General features: G+C 38.7%; 1 protein-coding gene across 2 annotated transcripts in view; it reads right to left on the bottom strand.

Annotated features, from left to right (window-relative positions):
* The window catches only part of LOC104596494 (glycoside hydrolase family 2 protein), a 64,792-nt gene extending 44,870 nt beyond the window's left edge, over nt 1-19,922 (bottom strand). The window contains exons 1-6 of one of the 2 annotated variants that reach the window (XM_088895228.1): nt 19,831-19,922; nt 19,155-19,649; nt 17,898-18,036; nt 16,620-16,847; nt 2,083-2,141; nt 1,379-1,427 (exon numbers count right to left, since the gene is read on the bottom strand). In XM_088895228.1, coding sequence (XP_088751354.1) covers nt 1,379-1,427; nt 2,083-2,141; nt 16,620-16,847; nt 17,898-18,036; nt 19,155-19,300 — 621 coding nt within the window. In that variant the 5' untranslated portion in view covers nt 19,301-19,649; nt 19,831-19,922. Of the gene's footprint in view, nt 1-1,378; nt 1,428-2,082; nt 2,142-16,619; nt 16,848-17,897; nt 18,037-19,154; nt 19,742-19,830 lie in introns of those variants that run through there. The other variant, XM_010257681.3, reaches the window with a different exon arrangement.
* Between the last annotated feature and the right edge of the window lie 464 nt (nt 19,923-20,386).

The following is a 20,386-nucleotide window of genomic DNA, read 5'->3' as shown; positions in this document are numbered from 1 at the left end:
AGATCAGTTAGAGCAGAATTATGGGCAGAGTGCTACATGGTCCTACCATCCTAGGCTTGTCAAGTCACTCAAATACAAAGGACTACAGGTTGAAGGAGATTTCAAAGTTGAAATTGCTTCAGTGAAGAACAATGCTGTGGGGCCCTGCAAGTACAGGAATATGCTGACAGAAATCTCAAAATTATCTTCAAAAACTGAAGCTCAACTTAGTCGGATTCCAAGGTCAGCTAACCATTTGGATGACAGATTGGCAATCTGAGGTACATAGAAATAATATGGGGTGCAAGGCACATAAATCGGTAATGTAATATATATATATATATATATATATATATATATATATATATATATATATATTGTTGCTTCAGTGTTTCAACCTGTCTGAAACTTCTTTCCTTCAATATCTTGTTCAAGCTTAAATTGAGAGGCATATTGTTTTTTATCCAATTAAGAACTTTGTGTCATATGTTTAGATTCTAATGGCAATACACGGTAACATGGGGAACAATAATTGAAAAAATAAACAAATATCTTTCTGGCACTTTTTAGTTCTTCAATTATCTATGCAATATACTGAACAATTCAACAAATAAATGCTTCAAGAAAAATATGTACAAATACAATCTACTGAAGGACTGGATTTTCTGTTAATTGACAACAAACAAGAAACAAAATGGTCACTTTGCAATAGCTGCCCCATGCTCTGTTTCATATATCTTTTCTTTTATGGACATGTAACTTTAAATTTTGATTTGTATTTTTCTTGTATCCTAAGTCTTCTCCAAGTGATAAAAAAAAATATTTTTTTCACAAAGTTGTATTGCTGCCAATTGGAAAAAAAAAAAAAAAGATTTGGTTGCAATGGGTAGAAAGCTAGCCTAGGATCAAGGTTTGAAAATTGCAACAGATAAATTGGGTTTGGTTAGGGGTTGAGGCCTTCAGCACCCTAAACCCAACACATACATAAAAGTATTTATCCAAAGCAAAGATAAGGACGACAAGTGGTGACTCTGTAAAATATTATTATATGAGTTCCATGCATTATATGTGTATGCAAAATGTCCATGCACGTAATGTATGTTTCTGCATATATGTGTGAACTCAGTTACCAAGGTCCCAACCTGATACCTACTAGACCAACCCTTCATCAGTTCTGATTGGGGTTAGGAACATCAAGTTGAAAACCTGACTAGGTTAGGAATTCAGGATTAAAATTCAGAGTTAAACACATTGAATTGAGCTAGGATTTACCTCAACCCGACCCACTCCGATCCAAGTTGCACCCAAGGAGGAACTTTTGTTATAAATAAGGAATCAGAAAATTATCAATTCTATAACAATATCTAAAGGAAATTAAGAATTCCAGATGAAAGCTTACCCCTGTAACAGACAATGATACTTCATCCCAGATGCCAGTATTCCTATCCCTGAAAATAATACTAAATTAAATACTACTAAAGTAGGAAGAATCTAAGAGAAGAAAAATCTTAAGGACACACTGATAATATGCACATATAGTCTTGTTTTATCATACTGATCACTATATATATATATATATATAATCTTGTGTTATCATCAAGATACCATATTTGAAGTTCTTCAGCCACAGCCATAAAGGACCTATTTCTACTCACTCATTCTCAGGCTGGTGCAGTTAATAACATTGATATGTACCTTTGTACACTACATCTTAAATATAGGATAAGTTTTAGGGTAAATTGCTTTAGCCTCCCCTATGTTTTCTGACAATTGCTTTAGCCTCCCCTATGTTTTAAACGTGGCAAAAAAACTCCCTCCAGGACTTAAGCAATTTACCCTCTAAATTTTCAAAGCGAGATAACAAGCATTATTCTAAAGGAGAGAAAAATGAGCAGAACAATAACGATCAACCACCCTGCCTGTTTAAAAAGGGTGGGTTACAAAGAGTCATCTAACAACTATTCTATCAAAAGTAATTAAAGTTCCAATTATTCAAGTAAATCTTATATAGGAATTTCAAGGGTACAAATTTAATGGAAATAAGAGCAAGTGAAATGAGGAAAACCAAACAAACATACTCTGACCAGAATATGGAGTTTCTACCTAATAGGAGCCATCCAGTCCCAGCCCTCAACATATTGTGCAGCAACATCCTTTCCAATCTAACATGTAAAGGAGATAATTTCAGGAAGCAATCAAACAATATCCATGTATGCATGCACAAAAATACATTCATGGATATAGATATCAACACATTCATATAACCACCTATGTTCATCTCTATACTACTTCATATTCACAATATATGGTTCCACAAAGCAGAACATATACAAAGTACAAAAAAGAAATTATATTTGTGGACTTGTTAGCATAATAGGAGTCATAGAGCATCTGTGGTTTGATACAATCATACAATTACATATCAGACAGGATCATAGTTGTATAAATTTCATATTTACAATTTTCAGGACTTCATATGCACAATAGAGTGGAAAAAACCATTTTATGTTTCTATTCTTTCTTTCTTTCTCTCTTCTCAAAATCCTTTGATCTTTTAAATTTCAATAGTAAAACTTTAAAACAAATATTAGTATATAATAGAATGTTTTAACAGAAATATTAGTAAGAAAAACAATATGAGTTATATTATAATAAGGCACCCACCTTGTCATTTTTGTTGCCTTGACAGGTGCCTTGTTGCTATAATTCGAGGCATTTAGGCGAGGTGCCCAGCCAAGGGCACCTAATCCCCTTTGTGATGCCTTGACAACTTTTACAAGAAGATAAGCATTATAATAGCATAGGAAGCATAGTCATATGTCTTTATGTAAGGCATAACTTTTGTATTAGATAAAACATAACAAAATAGTTCTTATAATTAAAATATCAAAAATGGATAATATATAATATTTTTAATCCCTTAAATTTATTCTAAGTTGACAAAGATACCATCTTAAAATGGTGTAATCACTTTATAAGCATCAATTTATCACCTTATAATGATATAATTATCTATAAGAGCATGTCCTTTTATATTTTTTAAAATATTAATGATGTGATGAGGCAAAAAAAAAGTGAAAAAAAATATGTGAATGTATTCTGTTTTGCATGTTTTTTGTAGTGGGATCCCAAATTGTTGTCTTTGGGTAGCTTTGTTGACAGTTTGGGACCAGGGTATTTTCGTCATTTTATAAGTCAGATTTTTTGTCAGGGGCAATTGGGTGCATTTTTGTTGGGTTTTGGTCTCTTGGGTCTTTTTGTAACAAAAGTTATCTTTTAGGTGTTCATTTGAAGTTAGTTTTGTTCCTAAGGAGTTGTTGGTGAGAGAGAAACATTCTAGGGGCTTATGTGTAAATATTTTAACTAGCTTATCCAGCAAGCCAGTGAATCTTATAGAAGAGAAGGGGGCTGTTGTAGGGATCTTTTTTGGTTCTTTCTCTCTTGTTTGAGCTGTAGCTTAGCCCCAGCTAGGGTTTTCAAGCATTGGGAGCTTGGGTTTTGAAGAGTCGACCCATTTTGGCACCTTCCAATCCCTCTATCGCTGCACGTCCGCACGGGAGGCCAGCATGCTGCCATCGTTACTGTAGCAGAACTGTTCCAGGAGGAGTTTTACTTCAGGTTCAGGTCTGAAATCCCTAAAGATCCAACTTATTTTGCTGTTTTCAGCTTGGTATTTCTTGTGCGTATTGCTGTATACTTGAGGTACTGCATGTAATTTGTCTTTCTATCCACATCAAGTGGTATCAGAGCAAGTTATTTCCTTGGGTTTGCTTCAAACTTCATCTCCTTCTTGTGTTTTCTATATTATCATGGCTGCAAGGGGTGGACGTGGTAGGGGTGGTAGAAGACCATAACATGTCACCGTAAAGGTTTTCCAAGGGGCTATAAGAGGACTGCAAGAATAGATTGAACATCTTTCTCAACTTGTAGCTCAAAATGCTACTAGGATGGTGATGTAACAAATGATTTGGGACTAGGAAGAAAAAGACAAGCTCCTAGAGTTGATGATCAACTCATTGACATTATTAGTGAAGAATCAAGTAAAGACATTAAGCAACCTGAAGGTGATCAGCATGGAAGGAATAACAACCAGCGATGGAAAGACTGAATAGTGCAAGCTTTACAATACAATCGAGGTCATGGTGTTCAACTTCATATTTCCGAGTTTTAAGCAACCTGAAGGTGATCAGCATGGAAGGAATAACAACCAGCGATGGAAAGACTGAATAGTGCAAGCTTTACAATACAATCGAGGTCATGGTGTTCAACTTCATATTTCCGAGTTTGATGGTGAGTTGGAACCTAAAGAGCTTCTAGATTGGTTGAACAGTATTGAAAATTATTTTGATTGGAAAGAAATAAATGAAGAAAGAAAAGTGAAGCTTGTAACAGCCAAGATGCATGGGACATCCTTAGATTGGTGGAAAAATTACCAAAGAGACAGAGAAAGGAAGGGGAAAAGAAAGGTTAGTTCCTGGGGAAGAATGAAAGAGAAGCTGAAATCCCAATTCTTACCACCAGACTATGAGCAAACTCTTTATCAAAGGGTGCAGAATTTAAGGCAATGGGAAAAGTGTGTGACGGAGTACACAAAAGAGTTTAATAGATTAACTCTTTGGAGTAATATGTTAGAAACTGAACAGCAAAAAGTTAGTAGATATATCAATGGTTTGAGGTTGCCAATACAAGATCAAGTCAACCTACATTGCCTATATAAGATAAAGGGTGCATATCAGCTAGCTCTAAAGGTTGAAGCTCAATTGAGTCAGAGCGCAGGGTGGAGGCTAAGTGTTGTCCAAGGTACATCTTCATCAGTAAGTCGAAGTGTTCGGGCTGGTAGGGGTTGTGTGATCAACCAAACACACCCTACAGTCCAAGGGACTTCAAATGCAACAAAGAGCAGTCAAGGGCAGCCTACTATTAGATTTTTTAGGTGTATGGAGTTGGGACATCATTCAAATGAATGTCCTAAGAGAATGATTGAAGGGCAAACACATCTGGTTGATGAAGTCACTGATGAACAACAAGATGATATAGGCCATGTTGAGGATGGGCAAGTGGCTGAAGCTGTTGGAGCTAATGCTTTAGAGGAAGAAAACTTGGATGAGGATATTGAGGGTGAGGCTCTAGTGATACGGCACTCTATAATTGCACCTCAAGAACCACTACCAGGGGACTGGTTGAGAAAGAATATCTTTAGAACACGTTGTACAGCTAGTGGGAAGTTGTGTAACATGATTATTAACAGTGGGAGTAGTGAGAATCTTGTTTCTCAAGAGATGGTGGATAAATTACAGCTCAAGATTGTTCAACACCCCCGACCATATCATATTCTGTGGGTCAACAAAGGAAATGAGGTAAGAGTTTCTTCTAAATGCCTAGTTAATTTTTCTATTGGTAATACATTTGAAGAAACGGTATGGTGTGATGTCCCAATGGATGCATGTCATATTCTCTTGGGTCACCCATGGCAATATGACCGTAAGACTACTCATTATGGGGACAAGAACACATACAGCTTTGTGAAAGACAATAAGAAGATAACTCTTAAACCAATGCAACTTGATTCATTTCCAAATAAGGAAACAAAGCCAACCACTACTCCCTTCACCTCAAATAAGTTGGCTCAAGAATATGGGAATTTGGATGTTGTTTACGTGCTGGTTACAAAAGAAGTTAGCAAAGAAACACCTGTCCCAGAGTTGGTGAAGAAGCTACTTCATGAGTATGTTGATGTGATGCCTGAAGAATTACCCGATGGCCTTTCTCCCCTAAGAGATGTACAACATCATATAGATTTAATGCCAGGAGCAGCATTGCCTAACCTACCCCCTTATAGAATGAGTCCTAAGGAGCATGAGGAGCTCCAAAGACAGGTAACAGAGTTGTTGAAGAAGGGGTTGATCCGTGAGAGCTTAAGCCCATGTGTTGTACCAGCTTTGCTTGTCAGAGTCATATCGAAAAACTGAGAAAGAAAAAGAGAGAGAGACAACGCAGTTGAATGGTGGATGTGAAAACTTGTGTCAGTTGACACCCTAAAAGAAATATTTATATTAAGTTGTAAAAGGACAAATCTGCCCTTAATATACATGAGAGATATAATACAAAGAGAGATATATAGAAAAGAAAAGTAAAGGTAAAAAAATAGCCCTACAGCTAGATTTCACTGTCTCTACATTCCCCCTCAAACTGATGCCTAGGAATAAGCGTCAGTTTGTCCATGAGAAATAGATGCTGAGCCCGTGTCATTGCTTTAGTTAACAAGTCTGCCAGTTGAAGCTCGGAGGAGACATGAGGAAGAGATATGGTACCCTTAAGAAAGAGATTGCGTATGAAGTGGCAATCAACTTTTATGTGTTTGGTGCACTCATGGAAGACGGGATTGGATGCAATTTTGATTGCACTGATGTTGTCTACATAAAGAGGAACAGACAATGGTGGCTCACTTAGTATTTCAAATAGAAGAGCCTTGTGAATAAACCCTAGTTCATTCTAGGTTAAAGTAGAGAAGAAGGAAGAAGAAAGAAGAGAGAAAGAAGGAGAAGAATGTTCGGCCAGACTAGAAGAGAGAAAAATGAAAAATCCCTCTCACCTAGCCGACCCACTTGACTTTTATTCATAAAACTTAAGTTACAAGAAAGACAATGTTGTCCCTCATAGAAGATGGGACACATAACTTAAACTCAGATACAATAGACATTTCACTTTCAATAAGATACACCAGAATGACCAAAATACCCCTGACTCGAGCATTCTAACACTCCCCCTCAAGCTGGAGAGTATATATCATATAGTCCCAGCTTGTTACAAATGTAATCTATTCTTCCCCGAGACAATCCTTTGTGAAGAGATCTGCCCATAGATTTCCTGAGCTCACATGAGATGTAGTTATTACCCCACTTATCACTTTCTCTCTCACAAAGTGACAATCCACCTCAATATGTTTAGTTCTTTTATGGAAGACAGGATTGGATGAGATGTGAACAGCAGCTTGATTATCACAGTATAGTTTCATGGGTTTGTCAATTGAGAAACCCATCTCCTGTAGTAGGTTCTTCAGCCATACTAGTTCACATGTGATATGGGCCATAGCCCTGTATTCTACTTCCGCACTACTTCTTGCCACCACTGTTTGCTTCTTGCTCTTCCATGTTACAAGATTGCCACCCAGGAAGGTACAATACCCTATGGTTGACCTCCTGTCTGATATGGAGCCAGCCCAATCAGCATCTGTGTACCCTACTATCTCAAGAGTTCCTCCCTTTTGGTATAACAAGCCACGACCTGGAGCACCCTTTAGGTATCTAACAATTCTCAGAACAGCTTCCCAGTGAGGAACCCGAGGATGTTGCATAAACTGACTCACCACACTCACAGCAAATGATATATCTGGTCGGGTAATGGTCAGATAGTTCAACTTTCCCACCAACCTTTTGTATCTTCCAGGATCATCAAACTCTTCACCTGCATCCACACTTAGCTTGGCATTGAGTTCCATAGAAGTCTCTGCTGGTTTAGCACCTAACAACCCTGTTTCTTTAAGTAGATCAAGAACATATTTCCTCTGACATAGGTTGATCCCCTGTTTTGACCTCACAACTTCTATTCCTAAGAAGTACTTTAGCTTCCCCAAATCTTTCGTATTGAAGTGATCCTGTAAGAATTTTTTCAGTCTGTCAATTCCATTGCTGTCACTTCCAGTTATGACAATATCATCCACATACACGACTAGCAAGATTTTTCCATCTTTTGAGTTATAGCTGAATACGGAATGATCAACCTGACACTGTTTCATCCCAAAGGCCTTCACCACTTCACTGAACCTGCCGAACCATGCACGAGGAGATTGTTTCAGTCCATAGATTGCCTTTTTGAGCCTGCACACCTTACCAACCTCTCCCTGAGCAACAAACCCTGGTGGTTGCTCCATATACACCTCCTCAACAAGATCACCATGTAGAAAGGCATTTTTTATGTCAAGTTGTAGGAGAGGCCAATCATACATAGTAGCCAATGAGATCAACACCCGAACTGAACCAATTTTAGCCACAGGAGATAATGTCTCCATATAGTCCACACCATATAACTGAGAATAGCCCTTGGCCACCAACCGTGCTTTCAATCGTTCCACACTACCATCAGGAAGATGCTTAACTGTGAATAAACCCTAGTTCATTCTAGGTTAAAGCAGAAAAGAAGGAAGAAGAAAGAAAAGAGAAAGAAGGAGAAGAATGTTCGGCCAGACTAAAAGAGAGAAAAATGAAAAATCCCTCTCACCTAGCCGACCCACTTGACTTTTATTCATAAAACTTAAGTTACAAGAAAGACAATGTTGTCCCTCATAGAAGATGGGACACATAACTTAAACTCAGATACAATAGACATTTCACTTTCAATAAGATACACCAGAATGACCAAAATACCCCTGACTCGAGCATTCTAACAAGCCTAAAGCCATATGATCTCACTACACACAAAAGGCATAGCCCTGTATTCAGCTTCAGTGGAAGATTTGGACACAATAGCTTGTTTCTTGCACTTCCATGAGATTAGGGAGTTGCCTAGGAAGACACACCAGCCAGTTGTGGACCTTTGGGTGTCAGGGCATCCAGCCCAATCAGCATCTGCATAGGCCATAAGATGAATGAGAGATGATGAAGAGAAGAATATCCCATGTGACAGTGTGCCCCGTACATATCTTACAATCCGATGAACTGCAGATAAATGTGGTTGTCTCGTAGAAGACACAAACTGACTTACTATCTGAACTACATAAGCTATGTTCGGCCGAATCATGGTGAAATAGATTAAATTGCCCACTAGCTGACGATAGGGTAGGATCTTCAAGGGGAGACCCATCATCTTTGCTGAGTTTCAAATTTAGTTCTAGCGGAGTGTCCACAATCTTAGAATCACTAAGATTTGCCAGTTTAACCAGATCAACCGCATACTTATGTTGCCAAAGTAGCCTCAAGAATTTCTGCTCACCTCAAGGCCCAAGAAATATGTCAACGGTCCCAAGTCCTTCATCTTGAAGGATTCACTAAGTAACTATTGTAGTCTAGAAATTCCTTTTATGTCATCCCCTATAATGAGTATATCATCAACATAAAGAAGTAATATCGTTAATCCTTGCTTCCGCCTTAAGGTGAACAAGGAATAATCAGAAGAACTCTGAATAAAGCCAGCATCAGTGATGACAGATCTGAACTTCTCAAACCAGGCCCTAGGAGCTTGCTTCAGGCCATAAAGTGACTTCTTCATATGACAAACAAGCTGCAGATCTGTACAATATCCAGGAGGAGGCTTCATGTAAACTGTCTCTTTCAATTCCCCATGGAAAAAAGCATTCTTGACATCCATCTGATGAATTGCCCATTGTTTGACTGTAGACACAGCCATCAAAAGTTGTACAATGGTCATCTTAGCTACAGGAGAAAAAGTCTCATAGTCTATCCCATATTCCTGTTTGTAACCCTGTGCAACAAGCCTAGCTTTGTATCTGTCTAGGCTTCCATCAGATTTTAGTTTCACAAAATAGACCCATCGGCTTCCTATGAGAGATGTCACAGGTGAAGCTTTGACTAGGTTCCAAGTGTCATTCTCTAGAAGAGCTCAAATCTCATAATCCATTACATCTTTCCAGTGTGATTCTGCTACAGTCTGCTGATAAGATCTGGGAATGTTTGTAGTAGATAAAATGGCAGAAAAAGAGCTATGGTCTGGTGAATAACCATAACGGTTAGATGGACGAGAAATTTTAGAGGAACGGCGTAAAGTAGGAGCAATAGGTTCAAACGGAAGGTCTTGAACACTTATTGAGGTAGCTAGAGTGATCGGATCAACAACTAGAGGCAGAGCAGAGGGGGGGTGGAGACTGAAGAATGTCGTTGCTTCCTGAAGTAGGTGTCAAGTTGTTGCGGAGGTGACAATGGAGTATCCGATGTACCTGTAGAATCAAAACTATGCAACAAGGAAACAGAAGGAGCTAGGAACTTCACAATATGTTCAAAAAATGACACTTTCAAGAAAAACTACATTACAAGAAATTCGAAGACGATGAACCAAAGGGTCATAGCAGAGATACCCTTTATGTTCAGAGCTATACCCCATAAAGGTGCACAAAGTTGCTTGTGTAGTTAACTTCGTGCATTCATGGGGTGCAAGGTGGACAAAATAAGCACATCTGAATACTCTGAGCATGGATAGGTCTGGGGATTTGTGGAAGAAGGATTGAAAAGGAGATGAGTTGTTCAAAACTAATGACGGAAGATGATTTATGAGATACACAGCAGTGCTAGCCGCCTCCACCCAAAACCAAGAGGGTACGTGGGAATCCTATAAAAGGGTTCTGACTACACTCAAGATATGCCCATTTTTCCTTTCTGCAACCCAATTTTGTTGTGGGTTGCCTGGACAAGACTTTTGGGTTTGAATTCCATGTTGTTGTAGTAGTTTTGGAAATATCCATCAATATACTCACCCCCTGAATCCGATCGTAGCACACAATTTCAGGCATCAAACTGAGTGGCAACATAGGTGTGAAAGTGCTGAAATACGGAGTACACTTCAAATTTCTTTCGAAGAAAATAGGCCCAAGTGAAAGGAGATATCAGTGGCTTGTGGAGCTACAACAATGAGAAGAAAAAAATTGAATTGGTTGTGTAAGGACTTAGAGGTGCAATACAGTTGGGTGAAGATAAGTGCTAACTCAATGGCTGATGGGTTAGCAAAGCAATGGGTGGCTAAGGATTCTTTGTTTTGGGCACATTTTTAGTATTTTGTTGCCATTTTTATGTTGGGAAATTAAGATAGTTTACCTTCCCAGTCTACGCCCCTTCCCCTTCACCTCCCCAGTTTGTCGGTCCTGTACCAAACAACCATCAGAAGTAAATGAGACATTGCTACCTTCCTCTGCAAATTGGCCAACATAAATTAAATTGGTGGTAAGCTTAGGTACAAATAGAATTTTGGACAAATGAAATGGAGATGACTTAAAAGTAAATAAATATAAACCATCACATCCAAGTATATCTAATTTCTCACCATTAGCGGTAACAATGTGTTTATTGGGGAGATGGGGTTTAGGACATTGACCAAGAGTGGCCCCTGTCATATAGTTAGAGGCTCCTGAGTCAATGTACCATAGATGGTTCGGTGAGGGATAGTAGGTAGGAGACTTACCAGACAAGCCCATAGCAGAGAAGGCTGAAGAGATAATAGAGGACGAGTTTTTGAATTCATTCTTTAGACATGCTACCTGAGGTGTCATTTGCCCAGTCACAGAAGTAATGGAGGATGTTGCATCTGATCCATCTACACCTGCCTGATAAGCCTTGTAGCTTCCTTTCTTCTGATTTGATCCACTGCTTTTCTAAAGCCGAGTGGGGCATTCAGTGATAATATGGCCAACCTGCTTACGGCAGGTGCATGTATTCTTTTTCTTGTAGTGAGAAACAACATGTCCGAACTCCTTACATTCATAGCACTGTATTTTAGAGAAGTCATTCTTCCCTTTCGGTTTTGTTGCTAGAAAGATCGTATCAATGTTAGACTCTTTCCTTCCATCCAGAGTAGTCTGTGTGGCAAATCTGGTTTCGGCCCTCAGAATTTCACCGAGAATAGTATCCAAGTCAGGAAGTGTTCCTCGACTCAGGATATTTGATCTAACAACTTCGAATTCAGGTCTGAGATGCATTAGGAAGTTTATAATCTTTCTTCTATCGAAATGTTCCTTCATATAATAAACACAACATTCTGAATAATCATTCCCCATGTGAACAAGCTCATATTCGGTCCAAAGGTTAATAAACCCAGCATAGTACTCTTGGACCTTTCTTTCCCTTGATAATAGGAGAAGAAGTCAACCTCTATCCAGTACTGTCTTGAGGTGTTTGATTGCTGATATACTCTTCGAGATACTCATACATCTCACAAGCAGTCTTGTATCCTCTCATAGGAATTGCAATATCAATTTCAATGGATCCTAAGATCCAAGATGCAATTTTTTGCATTATCAATTATCCACTGATTAAGACTCTTGATGTCCGAATCATCAGGTTTAACTACTGATCCATCCAAATATCCTCAGAGACCTTTCGCCTCCACATGAAATTGGAAATTGAATTTCCAAAGTGCATAGTTCGTACCATTAAACTTGATGGGGAGAAATTCCATTCTTTCTGATGCCATTGAATCACAAGAGCAAGAAAAACCACAGAGAGAAGTGTTCAAAACAATAGAATAATAAAGTACCTTTCAGTCAATGTCCAGAAAAGGAAATTGTAAGGGTCTGTCGAACTCTAAAGTGGCTCAAAACCCTTCTAGATCAAATCCGATTCAAACCAAACCAATTGGAAATAGTAAATCTGCCCTGGGTGACACTAGATCTAAAGTTTCAGCCTGATCCGATGCTTCTAGAGGGAGATCCAATCCAAAAGAGAAATCTGGTGGCACAGTAGTCCAGGAACAGAGTTTGTCGAGTTCTAATTAAAAGCAGCTTCAGAAATCGGATTTAAGAACACTCAAGAGCCTCCCAAATATTGTTAGGGAGGAAGTAGTCACTCGCAAATCAGATCGTGACCTGCTCTGAAACCATGTCAGAGTCAGATCAAAAACTGAGAAAGAGAAAGAGAGAGAGACAACACAGTGGAATGGTGGGTGTGACAACTTGTCTCAGTCAACACCCTAAAACAAATATTTATATTAAGTTGTAAAAGGACAGATCTGCCCTTAATATACATGAGAGATATTATACAAAGAGAGATATACAGAAAAGAAAAGTAAAAGTACAAAAATAGCCCTACAGCTAGATTTCACTGTCTCTACATTGCTCACACCTATAGTTGGCGTATGTGTGTTGACAGTCATGCCATTAACAAGATTACAGTTAAATGCAGGCTTCCCATACCCCACCTTAATGACATGTTAGACACATTGGCCAGCTCACAAGTCCTTTTAAAGATAGATCTGAAGAGTGGATACCATCAAATTCGTATCCGAGAGGGGGATGAGTGGAAGACTGCATTCAAGACTAAGGAAGGTCTTTATGAATGGCTAGTTATGCCATTTGGGTTGTCTAATGCTCCTAGCACCTTTATGAGATTCATGAGCCAAGTTTTAAGGCCGTTCATGGGGAAGTTTGTGGTAGTTTATTTTGATGACATATTCATCCACAACAAAGATCATGACAGCCACTTAGGAAACTTGAGAGCGATCCTAGAAGTCTTGAGACAAAATCAGCTATATATAAATTTGAAGAAGTGTAATTTTATGACAGATCGGTTGGTGTTTTTGGGGTATGTTGTTTCAGCCAAGGGTATTGAGGTGGATCAAGAAAAAGTTCAAGCTATTCAAGAGTGGCCAACACCAAAGACCTTAACTGAATTTCGTAGTTTCCATGGGCTAGCAATATTTTATCGTCAGTTTATAAAGAATTTCAGCACTATTGTGGCACCCATTACTGAATGCTTGAAAGGAGGTGAGTTTACTTGGACTCCTGCAGCTGAGAAAAGCTTCCAAAAGTTAAAGATGAAGATGATGAAGGCTCCGGTATTGGCTTTACCTGATTTTAACAAGCTCTTTAAAGTTGAATGTGATGCATCCCATGTTGGGATTGAAGTTGTCCTTAGCCAAGAAGGTCGCCCAGTTGCTTACTTTAGTGAGAAACTCAATGATGCTAGAAGGAGGTATTCCACTTATGATGTTGAGTTTTATGCCATTGTGCAAGCGCTGAAGTTTTGGAGGCATTATCTTATCCAATGGGAGTTTATGTTGTATTCAGACCATGAAGCATTGAAGCACCTTAACTCCCAACAGAAAATAAAAGGAAGACATGCTAAATGGGTTGACTTTCTACAAGAATATAATTTTGTTTTGAAGCATAAGGCTGGACAGAAAAACCGGGTAGTTGATGCTCTTAGTAGGAGAGTTCACTTGATGTCAACAATGTCTACTAATGTTGTGGGATTCAGCTCCATCAAAGACCAATACCAAGATGACCCTTATTTTGGCCCTATTGTAGAAGCTATACAACAGGTGACAAGGATATTCGAGCCAAGTTTGTGTGGAATAATGGTTACTTATTAATGGGCAATAGGTTATGTATTCCATCAGGATCCTTGAGGGCATTACTCATATCTAATTTGCATTGCAAGGGACATTTTGGTCACAAAAAGACACTTGAAATGGTCTCCAAAAGGTACTTTTGGCCAAAACTACAAAAGGATGTGTTCTATTATGTTGATAGATGTCACAAGTGCCAAACATCTAAGGGGTAGCATCAAAATACAGGTTTGTATCTTCCCTTACCCATACCAGAAGCACCATGGACTGATATTACTATGGATTTTGTGTTGGGGTTGCTAAGAACAGCTAGGGGTAATAACTCTATTTTTGTTGTGGTTGATCGTTTCTCTAAAATGACCCCCTTTATTGGTTGCCAAAAGACTTCTGATGCTTCTCATGTAGCTAACTTTTTTTCAAAGAAGTTGTTCAGTTGCATGGATTGCCAAGATCTATCACATCAAATCGTGGCACAAGATTCCTTAGCCATTTTTGAAGAACTTTATGGAAGCGCATGGGTACTACCCTACAATATAGCAGTACATTTCACCCACAAACAAATCGACAAACTGAAGTGGTTAACCAAAGCTTAGGCAACTTGTTGAGGAGCCTAGTTGGAGACTACTTAAAGCAATGGGATCTTATCCTACCACAAGCTGAATTTGCCTTCAATGATTCAGTTAATAGATCTATAGGGAAGACTCATTTTGAAGTTGTGTACAGTCGATCACCTAAAAGTGTTGTTGATCTAACTCCTATAACAGGGTTGCGGCGAGTGAGTGATGATGTTGAAGTTTTAGCTAAATCCATTCGAGAGATTCAAGAGAATGTACGACAAAAGATGGAAGAAAGCAACTAAAGGTATAAAGAAGCTAAGGATAAGCATCGTCAGATGAAAGAGTTTCATGAGGGCAATCTAGTCATGGTTTATTTGTGGCCTGAGAGGTTTCCCATTAGGACCTACTACCATAAGTTGAAGCAGAAAAAAATTGGTCTGTGTCAAGTGCTGAGACACTTTGGTGACAATGCATATGAAATTGAGATACCAGCTGATTTGTCCATTTCACCCATTTTTAATGTAGCAGACCTCTTTGATTGATTACCATGGGGATTAAGAACCAGCAACAAAGGATGGACGAGGACTAGCACAAAGGGCCAGTAGTTCTAATGAGTTTGAACAAGTAAAGGGTGTAGAAGATGTTCGAGTTACCAACACTCGAAATGGGGCCTATTTTAGGTTCTTGGTCAAGTGGAAAGGGAAACCATCAGTTGAGAACTCTTGGATTAGTGAAGAGAAGTTTATGAAGCAAGATGGAAACATGTGCAAGGCTGCTAAAGTTGTTGCTCGCATGGGGTCGAACTCTTTTTAACCCGGCGGGAATGATGTGATGAGGCAAAAAAAAGTGAAAAAAAATTGTGTGAATAAATTCTGTTTTGCATTTTTTTTGTAGTGGGATCCCAATTTGTTGTCTTTGGGTAGCTTTGTTGACAGTTTGGGACCAGGGGTATTTTTGTCATTTTATAAGTCAGGTTTCTGGTCAGGGCAGTTGGGTGCATTTTTGTTGGGTTTCGGTTTCTTGGGTCTTTTAGTAACAAAAGTTATCTTTTAGGTGTTCATTTGGCGTTAGTTTTGTTCCTAAGGAGTTGATGGTGAGAGGGAAACATTCTAGGGGCTTATGTGTAAATATTTTAACTAGCTTGTCCAGCAAGCCAGTGAGTCTTATAAAAGAGAAGGGGGTTGTTTCTGGAGGGGTCTTTTTTGGTTCTTTCTCTCTTGTTTGAGCTGTAGCTCAGCCCCAGCTAGGGTTTTCAAGCATTGGGAGCTTGGGTTTTGATGAGTCGACCCATTTTGGCACCTTCCAATCCCTCCATCGCTGCGCGTCCACACGGGAGGCCAGCTTGCTGCCATTGTTACTGTAGCATAACTGTTCCAAGAGGAGTTTTACTTCAGGTTCAGGTCTGAAATCCCTAAAGATCCAACTTATTTTGATGTTTTCAGCTTGATATTTCTTGTGCGTATTGTTGTATACTTGAGGTACTGCATGTAATTTGTCTTTCTGTCCACATCAATTAATATATATTTTCGTAGATTAATATTTATGTTGGAGTGTTTAGTTAGTGTGGTCTCATGTTACTTTAGTTAAAAACATATGTAACTAACATAGTTATGGACAGCAGGGTAGTTTGGACATTTCTCTTGAATTATTAAGCAATAAATACGCTTCAGTCCTTATTTTTCCTTAACAGATTTATTGATGTAATTGGAAACTTACTAGTAATCTATTTATATCCAGCTGCCTGATAGATGAGAGATAAGTTAGAAATCTCCACCAAACAGATCTATTATTCTTCTTTTATTCCCTCGCACTTCTTCTTTCTTCTCTCCCTACTCTTCTTTCACTTCTGTTCTGTTCTGTTCTGTTCTGTTCTGTTAGATTTCTTATTTTTTAAATAGTCAACCTTTCCATGACATAAGTAATAATCTCCCATGTTACAAATGGACATCTAACTTCAAATCATGTGTAAGCGACAAATTACAAGTAATCATAACATGCTGGAAAAATGGATATGCATACCTCATGATCACCACCTTGCCCCCCCTCTGGAGGAATTTTTCCAGGGTGGTCAGGAGGATGAACAAGGACCGCTAGCATATTTTGACCATTGGGATGCAGAATATCAGTAACATCAAGGGAGTGTCTTCTAAACATCCCCTTAGGCAGGACATTTTTGTGACCATTCAAATACACTTCTGCAGAGTAATTAATTGCACGGAAATTGAGATCCACATGTTCACTCCCTGACTACAAAAAATAAAGATGAAACCTGTCAGTATATACACACATTAAAAAGAAAGAAGTTCCTCCACAAAGAACCATTCAAACTACATAACCACTTGTAACCCTGTCATGAGAATTCAGAAATCCAAAACCTAGCTTTTTACCTAATTTCCTACTAAACACTCTGTAAGGTAATAGAACAATAACAAATAGCTTTTATTTGCGTCTTCAACATCTAAAACTGAAACTATAGATAATGATATTAGAAAAACAAAAGGAGAAAAGAAAAAACAAACAAAATTGATTGCCCCAGTAATCCAGTATCCATATCAGCAAGATTCTGGAATGCAAACTTGGCATACCAATTTCAACTTCTTAGGGGGATAAACAGTTGACCTCTAAACAGTAAGACCCATTACCCAATGTTTCTCTTGCATATCCAAGGTCTTGGAGGTGGATTGGATATGGACCTAACCTTCAGCACTTTTGCACAAAGTGCAGCACTCAGGATCAAATCCATGGTTCTCATGTTTGTTAGCCTAAGGTTTTACCATTGCACCAAGCAACAGCCCCAGATAGTCAGCCTCTAAATGAGTTAAATCTCTAACTAATATCTTTAACATATCCAGACAGCTGCCAGCATAAACATGTAATTAATGAGGAACCTCTGCAGCAACCTTGATTTGATAACCCCCAGTAAGCACTTGCCTATATTGTGAAGATGAAGGGGGAATAATATGTTCGAGATAAAAAGACAAGGTCATTACCCATTGCTGGTCCCAGCTAGCTGGGGTCTTGGGAGGGGTAGACTGGATATGGTCCTAATCTTTTTTTTTTTTTTTTTGTGTGTGTGTGTGTGCGTGTGTGTGTGTGTGTTTGTGTATGTGTGTGTGTGTGACCGCTCTCAGATTCAAACCCACATTTTCATGCTTGCCAGCCCGAGATTTTACCATTACAACAAGTAATGGCCCATCAGGTCAAGAGACAATACAAAGAAAAAGAGAAAGAGAGAGAAAAAAGTTTTCATGGCATATTGAACTTCCAAAAGACAATTCATGTCAAAGGATTGTTTACCAGTTTACACTGAAATGTTGTAAAAAACCAGAATGTGTAATACTCCCTCCCAGAATCAGCAATATCTATGATAGCTTCATTCTCCAACCCATAAAATGGATCCGGCACAAGGTTGTTCTTTAACAGGGTTCCTAGAACACTGTGAATCAAATCACCATCAGTCTGGATACAGAAAGCAATAAACTCCAACAAAGTAGTATCAAGCAAACTATTATATTCCTTACGTGCAATTTGTTTATTGCAGAAGTCATGCACATGCAACAGAAGAGAGATCAGAAGCATTAATCATGGGAGAAGTACTTCTAGAAAGCTGCCATACTATCTCATAACACTATTATCTTGCCGACATGATGCTTATTGTGAAACCCAACATGTCACTCTATCGGTCTATCTTTGGTATCATTATCTTAGTTAACCAAAGAGTGCAATCAGATGAGATCATGTTTACTTGCTAAAAACGTGTATTCAGGCTTATAGAACCATAATCCAATAGATCACATGCTCCAAGCCTTTGATTAGATATTTATACCAGCAAAAGTTTTATGTTTATATTGAAGCAATCATGTTATAGAATATCTCCAACTAGGTCAATAGTCGGGTTGCTATTTATTGTTCATTTTGAATCAAATCATACCAATACTTGAGCCCTCTCAGAAAGCAATCTTTCAAATGTATGACTGATGAGGGGGGATGATTATTGCACAAAATTTAAGGTTGCTGAGATGACAAGCACCAACTGAAAATAGGGGCCCGAAACAATAGATACAACTGTCAACTTTTAAGTTCCAAAGATTGCTTGAGGAAATTGATTACTTTAGTTGCAAAGAAAGCACACTAACAAACAACTTCTGCTTATAATCACATGATGTATGATCAGTTGGGCTCCTCTGATATGATTGCAAGAATAACCTCTTTATAATCTGCATTCTTTCACATTGTACTAGAATTGATCTTCTCCATTTTAAATTGAAGCTTCTGAGGTAATTCACTTGTTTGTCCTTCATAAATACATCAAATTTTCTTAAATAAGTATACACCCATATTTAATTTCATAATTGCATTGAAGATCACTAGATGAGTAAATGGTAACATATTCGCATTGATAAAACACATACACAAAACAACATGCCTTGAATTGAGAAGCAAGTTAAGTTCACCAGTAGCAGCGGAGGAACTCAATTTCACTACAAATACCTAATTAAGACCAAATCAACTAAACAAACCGATTGAGAAATAAGAGAGGTGCAATGCAATTACGTTCCAGGAACAGCAGCCTGCATCCAAGGCGACGAAGGCCCTGTCGGTGGGTGAGTTGTGGTGAGCTGAACTCCTGTGAGATTAACTTCTGTGGATCTTGCAGCAAGCCATCCTGAATCGAGCCTCGTCTTGCCGATTACAGCCATCTATTACGGATTTATCTTTAAACCCTAAACCAGAGACGACTAAGAGTAGGCTTTGTTTTATTTTCTCAAGCTCGGACTGTGAAACGTGAAGGTCTCCGGTGAAGAGGAAATAGACAGCAGGGTGTCCTTTCGTGGTGTCAGGATAATTGTGATTACGCGTATGATAATCAGCTTACGTGTCTATTTGCCTGCAAATTCAGGTGGACTCCGCATCCGCATCTACTACGACCATGGTCGCATCAATTTCTTGCACCCGCCAAAAATTGCGGGTAGGAGATTGTTATCACACTACCACTTACCAATTCACGTCTGCGGCAACGACGGTGATTTTTAATCTATGGTGAGTGAACTGGCACCGTAAAAAAAATTAAGAAAACAAAGCAAAACGTGAACCACTGACGTGAAAATCGAAATAGTGAAAATGTACAAGAGCAGACAATCTAACTAAAGTGATTGATTAAAAACGATTTAATGCGTAGCAACTAGCAAATATTTATTTGCATGTTTTAGTTAACAGATTTTAAACCTACTCTATTTTCATCTCCTAAAAAGCCTCGACTCTAAAGTCTCTCTCATATTCTAGTTAAATAGCTCTCTCTCCATCCATACCATGTCCACACCAGTTCCATTCTCCCTCTTATGATTTCTCATTTTTACTCTCTCTCTCTTCTCCCTTACCCATTCCTTAGTAAGCCCGGATCTGTTCCTCGCACAAAACCTCACAATGCATCTCAGCCGCACATTGAGAACATCTCCCATACTTCCTATTGTTATTTATGGGTAAATGTTCCCAATAGGCCAATATACAGTCGGATGTGGTTGTGAGGTCGGTGTGAGATGCACTCTATGATGAGAAAATCCCGATTCTTCCTAACTCTCTCTAATTTCTTCCTATCTCTAACTCAGGCTTTCTATTGAGACACATCATCAGGACTCTAACCCATTTCCATTAGCCATGTCATCAAGGCCATCATTTTCACAATTGTAATAAAAGAAGGCAACTTCCCAAAACCAACCAACATAGAGCTATAGGAAACCTATCATGGTTTCTTTCTCCTTTCCTCTCCTAAACCCAAGCTCATATCT

The sequence above is a fragment of the Nelumbo nucifera genome, chromosome 1 (assembly GCF_055504915.1).
Source record: "Nelumbo nucifera cultivar China Antique chromosome 1, China Antique-T2T, whole genome shotgun sequence".
Lineage (NCBI taxonomy): Eukaryota > Viridiplantae > Streptophyta > Magnoliopsida > Proteales > Nelumbonaceae > Nelumbo > Nelumbo nucifera.
This window is presented reverse-complemented; position numbering and strand designations above follow the sequence as displayed.